Source organism: Dryas octopetala, chromosome 4 (genome assembly GCF_963921425.1).
Source record: "Dryas octopetala chromosome 4, drDryOcto1.1, whole genome shotgun sequence".
Lineage (NCBI taxonomy): Eukaryota > Viridiplantae > Streptophyta > Magnoliopsida > Rosales > Rosaceae > Dryas > Dryas octopetala.
This window is the reverse complement of record NC_141369.1, coordinates 14418357-14427737: the sequence shown is the minus strand read 5'-3', so window position 1 is coordinate 14427737 and position 9381 is coordinate 14418357. Positions and strand designations below refer to the sequence as shown.

The following is a 9381-nucleotide window of genomic DNA, read 5'->3' as shown; positions in this document are numbered from 1 at the left end:
TATATTTATTAAATTTAACACGATTATGAAATTAATAATTAATTTAGTTAATTCAATCCTTGAATTGTATTTGACTCTTTTACCCTTCATATTGAATTTTTAGGTGAGCTGAACTAATAAAATACTTTTGCCAATAAAATTGTAAATCTTTCATCAAATCAACAATAATTCATCAATTTTTTATTTATTAATTAACTGTAATTTATGATTGGTTTGGCACTATTTATTGGAAGTGCTTTTACTTAATAATGTTTTTACTAAAAGCGCTTCTGCTAAGAAGCATTAATAAAAATTTTAAGTAATTAATGTAAAAATACTTAGAAGTACTTTTTGAAGAATGTCAAATATTTTTTAAAAATTTTTTTAAAAATACTTTTATTTATTTCTGTCAAATATTATTAAACATATTTTTATTAATTTAAAAGCGTTTTTCACAATTCTAAAAGCAATGCTAAACAAACTTTTATAAAATTTGAATTCATAACTTTATTTGACAAAATAAAATTAAATGTCGTCAACCAACCTAAATAATCATCTGTCAATAACTTACTAATTCACCATTTGAAATCAAAATGTAGGGTCCAAAACCAATTGAATACACAACAAATAAGATATTTTGTAAGCCATATTTTAAGAAACATCTCCATATCTTCTTATTACTCACCAATCACCAACAATAGCTGCTCGCACTGGAACGGTCCAAAATCAGTCACATCCACTACAAAAACTTTATCATGACTCATGACAATTGGGTTGCGGTGGACGGACTCGGGTTCAACGTGGGCTCCATCATGATCCTACGGCAGAGGTTGACCCACGTGGCGGAAGCAGGAATTCATACATCACCTACCTCGAAAAAGTGAAAGCGCGCACTCCAACACGTAATCTCTCTCTCTCTCTCTTTCAAGTCCGTGTCCACCGTATCTTAGACCAAAACTGTATTTTGCTCAGACACGTCACCATGTCTTTCAATCTTTCAAGTTAAAAGAAGGATCTAGAATCCAATATTCTTTTTACTTTTTGTTCTTTTGGGTTTATTAGACTTGGGCTACGATCCAGCACAAACTCGACAATAAGTGAGTCAGTATCGGCCCAATCTGCTAATGGATGGGTCAATGGGTCAACCTGAGTCAGTCCATTCCTATTTAGTCCCAGTTTAATATGGAGAGATTTTTTGATGATGAGATTGTGAATAACATGCTCATGCACAAATGCACATGGACATTATTCAACTTACATATACAAATCCCTTATAAAATAAATTTTGATGTCATCACCACTTAAAAAAGTCCTTCAACAAACAACCAGATAACCTTAAAATAGTACCCAATCATTTTCCATAGTAAGTAAATGGAGCAATATCAAAGCCACCAAGAAACATAACCAACTCAAATCTTTGCATATTAGTATTTTGTTTGCATTATTTTGAGAGAGAAAGAATCATCTACTAATCTCTAGTTTTTATTTTTTCTTTTTTACATAAGAGAGCATTTACAGTCACCCCACGTGACACAAATAAATTCAAGCAAAATCTACACTTTAGTATGGAAAAGATAAACCCGTCAACATTTAAAAAAATTATCCACATGACATGCAATGGTTGTATTGTCGAATTTTACATATCTGAACCTAAAGAATGGGAAATGCTTAAGTGAAATAGGTGTGTAGAACTAGGGCTGGGTTTTTTTTCTTGAATTACTGAAAAAAAGCCAATCACGTGCTGATTCCGATACCAACAATTCAATTGGATTTCATGAAATTTCGGCATCGGTAGGATTACCAACCGGTGTCGGCAAATTTGGCGTCGAAAACGGTCTAGAACATCACAGACCATCGGTGTTCCGATACCGACCGACCCTCCTTTGTTTCTTCTCTTCTCTGCTTCTTCTTGTGTGCTTGCTTCTTCCTTTGATACAAGTCTGCAACATCATCGCCACCACCTCTGCCCAGCTGCAAGTCATTTTGCCGTCTTTGCACCACCACCTCCATTACCTCTCACTCTCTCAGCCTCCAGAAACTAGAAACTCGTGGGTCACCTCCACTTCCTCCACCACAAACGACCACCAATCTAGCACCACCACAACATCGATCTTCTTTATCTCCATCCATCTATCTATCTATCTATCTATCTATCTCTCTCTCTTTCTCTCTCTCTCTTTCTCTCTCTCTCTCTCTCTCTCTCTCTCTACAAAACACCAACCACCAATACCGAATGCCACCGACCCACACCAACCGACACTAAAACAGTCAGTTCCAAATTGCAGACAGTACAATGGTAGATCTGTTTTATGCCATTCCTTTGGTGACAGTTCGGTACACAGTTCTGGCCAATCGATTCGGTTACCGTACCCACCCCTATGTAGAACACTCCTCTAACAATAATGAATGATGTGACCAATACTTATGAAAAGCAAAAACATGGAATGAAGCCTAGAGTTGTAATTCCAACCACCAAAAGACATCATCCCATCTTCAAAGCAAGTTCGCTCAACATTTCTTGCACCATACCAAATCCCATCTTCATAGTAAGTTCGCTCAACATTTCTTGCACCATACCAAATCATTGACTAGGCAAAAACAAGAGAAAAAATTTCCCAATCAATTAAGTAGAATATAGAACTAGGCCATGAGAGTTAAAAGTTATAAGTTATCAACTTATTATTACATTAAAATTAAATACAAGTCTTATCCCAACCAAATCACCCCACATTTTGATTTTGTCACATCCCAAAAACTAAAACTCCACATAATACATAAACCCACTAAGTATTGGGCTAGACTTTGGGCCCATACTTCTCAGCCCGCTCATCAATCCACTCCCTCATATCCCTCAACACAATTTCAGCATTCTCATCCGGCTCCCCTTGTATCAGCGAATGGTACATTCCATCGTAAAGCTTCAAAGTCTTGTCCACACTGGATGCCTTCTCGTACAGCAACTTAGACGACGTGGGACACGTCACCCCGTCCGCGGTCCCATGCACAGTTAAAAACGGTGCCGTAACCCTCTCGAAATTATCCTGTATGTGCTGGCACACCCTAGCGATCTCCCTCATGGTCCCGACACGTGGCCGACCCGTATACCTCCTCGGGTTCGACGCTATGATCCGAAGCTTCTCCGGATCCTTAATCGCCTTCCCCACCATTTTGTTGTCCGGCATCGCCGCCCACGTGTCCGCAATCCCGAACAGCAATCCGTACGCGAATAAATGGAGCTTGCTCGGCTTCATGTTCTCGGGGATGACGAAGAGCGGGGCCGAGAAGATCAGGCCCGTCCACGTGTCGGGCTCGGATTGGAAGTACATAAGCATGGTGGCGGCGCCGCCCATGGACTCACCGAAGAGGAAGGCAGGGAGGTGGGCGTAGGGCTCGGATTTACGGACGTGGAGGAAGAATTGGAGTGACGTGGCGGCGACTTTTTCGAGGTCGCCAAGGTAGCAGCGAATGCCGTCGGAGCGGCCGTGGCCGAGGAGGTCGGCGGCGAAGACGGCGTAGCCCCACGTGGCGAAGTGGATGCAGATCTTCTGGAAGAGCCAGCCGGTATCGGAGCCATAGCCGTGGCTCATGAACACGGTGCCCTTGACTTTTTGATCCAACGGCAGGAAGCTCTGGGTGAAGATCTGGCCGTTGGGGGTCTGGAAGTAGGATTGGGTGTTGCGCACCCCTTGGGAGGTGTAGTACTCCTCCTCCGGCATTTCGCCCCAAAAATTCGGCGGGGCCGATGTTTCGGTGGACATGTTTCGGGTTGTTGGAGAGAGTATCGGGTCAATGTGGTGGTAAGAAAATGGGAGGGGGGATTTAGAGAGAGGGAGAGTGGGTTTTGGTGGGGTGGTGGGTGGGGGCTGGGGGTTGGTGGACTGATGAGTTTTGGTGGGGTCCACTGGCTCCACCACTAACATTGAGATGGTGAGGTTGAGATTAATTTATGAGTTGGGCTGTTTATCTTTGATTTCAAGCATGATTTTTATTTTTATTTTTTTTATTTTTTTCTATAGGATGTTTTGGGGCAAAGTGTATGTCGTTTTGGCTGTACAAAAAAAAGAGTGTATGTCGTTTTGTAGGTGCATATAATTTTGGCGCGGATTTGAGCCTTTGAGGGCACTGCGCATGTTGAAATGGCGGGTTTTGCCTCACCAACTACCACTACCTAACCTTTTATGCCAAAATTGCTTTCGTAAGCAGACCGGTTTAAAACTTAATAATGGCAATGCCCTAGTAGCAAAAATATGTCAATTTTCACACAACTTGGTCGGGTTTGGAAGAAAAATCAAAAGAAATGGTAGGTGATCACTGTAATCTTATCCCCTTCCGTTTTGGATTGGCCAGATCATATTTGGAAGTTACATGAATTAGATAATGAAAAGAAAATTTTTGAATGCTAAATGAGGACCATAATTCTGAGATAATTCTACGTACACATGGAAAAAAAGCTAGCACTAAAGATGCTAAATTTGTATTTCAAATTTATATATCAAATAATGTAGCAGTTTTTGATAAATTTACACTTAGGTCCAATTTAGAATTCATTTATTTACAACATGTTAGACACTTATGCATACAATGTCACATCATTTAGAGTCCAAATTTGTGATACAAATTTTCGTTTGAGTATTCATTCTATCTACTACCCAAGACCAAGCCAATTGGAGATGCCTAGTATTATTTGAAAAAGAATTATGCAGCTGATTGCTTGGCTAAGTTGGGCCTATACCTGGCAAAATCATCTACAACACGAACACATATGAAATTATTGGTGTTTGGGTGAAGCCTTATCGAGTCGAGACCATTACGAGTTGACATGATAATAACATGAAATACAACGAGTTGAGTCAGTGTTTTTCTTGCAAACACGATAATGACATGATATCTTTATGAAATATGTCTTCTTTATGTTTTACAAAAAAAATTAGGCTATTATTTATTTGTTGGATGTATTTTCTTTTAAAATGTTTTAGGACTTTGTTATATAATATGTAAACTATAAGTTTTAACAGTATTTTAAGATGTTTTATCTATATTATGCTTGGTATTTTTTGTAATTTTTTTATCTTAGTTGATTAGTTGACCAATAAAAAAAGAAAGAATAGGAAAAATGCGTAAAAACACAAAACAACACGAAAATTAATGGGTTGGGTTTGGGTTTGGGTTTGAGTTTGTCTATTTGGACACAATAAGTTAACAGGTTGAGCTTAGGTTTAGTATAATTTCACACGACACAAAAACGACACAATACAAACATGCTGAAACACGACACATTGCTAGGTCTAGTTGAGCCTCTCTAGTGCTTTGGGTCTTCATGAATCATTGTTACATTTGACTCTCAACATGTGGTTGCTGTAGAGGTGTTTTTGTTTAGGCCGAAAGACGTTTTTGGTCTATATACTATGACTAAGTCGCATTTTGGTCATCGTCATTTCAATTTACATTTTTTAAGGATCGTGTTCTCATTAGTGTCACAATCAGGTCCAATCCGTCAAAATCGATACGGAAAATATCGACGTGGCACCACCTGATTGGCTCTAAAGTAGACAATTTTGATGGTTTGGACCTGATTACGACATTAATAGAATCACAGTCCTTGAAAAATGCAAATTGAAATGACGGGGACCAAAGTGCAACTCAGCCATAGTACAGGGACCAAAAATGTATTTTGGCCTTTCATTTATTTTCTTTACTTTTACTAACGAATGGGGGCCAAAAGGCCCAAAGATATCAACAAAACACTACCAAACAATGATCCTGGGCCTAGAGACAACCAGGAAGTCCTCACACATAAGATTTTCTACTAGCCCAGAGGCTTTTGGTGGAACATGTAACCATAAGACAAACCAAGACCAATAGAAGCCATAGCCTCCTCTCTATCAAATCATTGCATAACTTAGGCCCATTTCACTTCGAGAGTGGATATTGAAGCTTCTTTTTTTTTTTTTTTTAAAGGTGGACTTTTATTTATTTAGGCCCGTAGATCTTAATATATATTTTACGGTTTATTTGTCAAAAAACCATTTATGATCCTGTAATGCAATATTATGATTAAGAATGGATTTACCCTCTGTTTTGAAATTCAAAAACATGATCAAGAAGAGGTTACATGAACTATGAAGTGGAATTGTACGTGTTGATATTTTCATCTTTATATGAATAATAAACATGTACCATTTTCTTAGTACCAAAAAATATGTGAACAATCAAAAAGAAAAAATATGTGAACAACCAAAAAGAAAAAATATGTGACCCTTTTTCAGCAAAATATGTAATTATGAGCCACACCAACCCCTTCCCCCTTATACCAGATTCTGCCCCCCTTAGTTAAATGGAATATTATGTTATCTAAGAAAGATAAGAGACATTGAAGAGAACAAACATATACAACAACCCTACTTCTAAGAAACTACCCATTTCCTTGAAATATTCTCTTTGTAATACCGTTCTGGTTTGGACTTACATGAGTACAATGGTACCCTTGTACCAAAGACACAAACAAATGGCTCAAATTCAAGCAAAGCAAGTAACACAAAAACCCTCCAACAAGGCAACAACCCCGGCCCATCTTTGTAGACACAAGCTTAGCTTCACTTCAAACCAACTCATTCATTTGTTCTCTTTCATTTCTGTTACTTCAAGGAAATTCATTGGATGGGGATAGGGCTAGCTTTTACTTTGTGACATTGCAACATGCCTATTCTATAGATTTGGGAAAAAGAAAGAAAATGACAACAACAAAGCAAAGATTTTAGTGAAGGAGAATAGAGCTTGTTAGACATATAGATGTCCTTAATCAAGCTTTGGGAGTTGCATTAATATTGTGATTTTGATAAGTGAAAGTGATGTTGTGGCCTCTTAAGAGGCACAGTTCTCTCTCTATCTTATATTTCTATTATACAAGCGCGATGTGTGAATGATAAAATCTAAGTTATCCAATGAATGGGATGAGGGTTATGTGTGAGGCAAAATTATCACATATTCGAACCACTTCCCATACACATTACAAGTGGGGGAAGTTAAGCTAGTGAAGAAAGATGAACTACCCATACCCAAGAAATGCCTATAAGAATAGATATGACATTTTCCGTTTTGAATTTTTTAATAACAGTATAGATAATTGATAAAAACCAACAAGTGTCTCATGACTTATTCATTGAGGAAAAAAATTGAATGTTTCCTTTTCATTTTAGTGACTCTTTCCTGTCTTCACACCATAACATATTATAGAACTCGGATCAGTTATCAATGTATATAAATATGGCGCACAAAAGACGAATTCAACAGGTCACACTTGGAATTCTTTAAAATTGACGTGACTATCGCCTTTAAAATTAATGAACAGCACGGGACTATTGCATGCCAATTAAGTTATTTGAAATTCTTACCAATAAATCACTACTTTCAATTCACACCTATAAATAAGAGATAATTTCATTTATAACCCCTCAGATTGGACGAAATTACAAGTACACTCCTGCCGATAGTGTTTGTGGGAAAACCCACATCGACCCGAACAGCCAATCACAGCTCGACACGTGGCTGGTCAAACATCCACCTCGGAGTTGATTCTCAGTGGTCAAACTTTGACTTCCACGTCATCACTGATCAGCACTTCCTCTACCAGCTCAGACCGGATCTCCACACCGCCCCTCCTTGTTCGGTCCGAGCCGAACCGATGATCTTCCTTGGGATCGAGTGTCCATCTTCCCACGATCATCCCGGATCGGCTCGGCTCGGCACACGAGATGGCTTCCTTCCGAGTTCTGGCGTCGACCAGTTAGGGCTCGGAAAGACTCCAATCTATGGACCGGCTCGGCTTGGAGTCCCATGCCCGATCCGACCACATATGGACTTCGTGTCTTCGCATGGGAACATGTGTTCGTATCGGCTCGGCTCGGCTCTCCGCCACCATTCCCAGGAAGATCACGCTGGGACGAACCGCCACACTTAAATGCACCTGACACCTTCTTCTGACAGATAGAATATCAGGCCTGCATTCATGAATGTTGGAGCAGTCTACCTGAGCCTTCCAACCTTGCATTTAATGGAGCATTCAATGCAGCATTGAATGCTGAGGAAGCAAGCAGCTGAGCATGCAACTAGGTCTGACCAGGTGCGTGGGTCTTTGGCAACCATTCATTCACATGCAGGTATCTTACTCATTAAGGTTTCCTTTGCTTATATATACCAAGTCATATGCACAAAATGAGGGATCTAGCAATCTACAAACATACACGCAAAACACTTGTATTCTTTTCTAGAACAAAAGGCCTACCCAACTTGCTGAGAATAACCCAGAACATTTACCTTGTTCTTCCCATTCTCCCAAGTTCTTCCTTTGTTCTTCCTCATCCACCATCAAACACCACCACTGATTTCGTCATCGGAGTGTGTTTGGCTGGTACCATACCGGTCCATCTCCTTTGATCTTGTTTTTGTCTACAGGAAGATCTCAACCAGCATCCACTTCATCATCCAGCAAAGCACCTGATCAGCCAGGTCAACTTATCTAAGTTGTTGTATCTACCTTACGAGAATTTGCATCAACAGATTGGCGCCGTCTGTGGGAAGCTGACTTCAGCCGTTGTGTTCATCACCGCAAGCGCTAAGCTCTTCCTCCACGCAAGTCATCATGACTACCATATTTCGGGACACCAGTTCTTCTTCAGGAGCGTCTCAGAATGACGAACAACATCAGCCTGAGACACCTGAGAAAACGAGGGGAGCACAACTCCCCAGGACACCAAAGTCCAAAGGTTCCTCCAAAATCCGAGCCGCTCACAAACTCCTTAAGGAGAGTCAGCGACACCTGGCCGCAGAGAATGCACTCCTGAAGCAGAATAACGAGCTGCTCGCAAAACAAGCCGAGCTGGCGGAGGAACTTGCACGCCATCGTGCTCAGCTCGAGAACAGTGGGGGATCGGGTTTCCGATCGCGCCGGACCCGAACCGAGCAGGAGGTCCTTTCACCGTCTCCTTCTCAGCAGAGCATTCCTGCCGAGCCGAACGACCAGACCGATCGGCAGGATTCTGATTACGTCTTCCCGGGCTTCGAAGATATGCCCCCGGCCGAACAGGCCGAATGCCTGAACGCCCACCGTCTTCTTCAGCAAAAACAGGCGGCTTTCGGGAAGCATGCCCCCAGGAATTCGGGCGGAAACCGTGCCGACCCGAATACAAACCGACGACCCCCGGCCCAATCAAGATTGGGGGCCAACAGTCCGGCCGGTTCAACTGAAACCAGGGGCCCGATTCGGAATAGACTCGGCCCTATCGCCAGCCAGGATCCTTCCCCATCAGGAGCTCACTCGGGGAGGCGATCAGTGAGCGACCGACTGGGATCTACCATGATCATGTCGGATCGACAACCGGCGAGCGAGAGGCTCACTCGTCAGCC

General features: G+C 41.1%; 1 protein-coding gene across 1 annotated transcript; it reads right to left on the bottom strand.

Moving 5' to 3' along the window:
- Nucleotides 1–2633: 2633 nt before the first annotated feature.
- On the bottom strand, nucleotides 2634–3809 carry LYSOPL2 (lysophospholipase 2). The gene has a single exon (XM_086241182.1). The coding sequence runs from the start codon at nucleotides 3735–3737 to the stop codon at nucleotides 2775–2777; it is 963 nt and encodes a 320-aa protein (XP_086097308.1). The 5' UTR covers nucleotides 3738–3809; the 3' UTR covers nucleotides 2634–2774.
- Between the last annotated feature and the right edge of the window lie 5572 nt (nucleotides 3810–9381).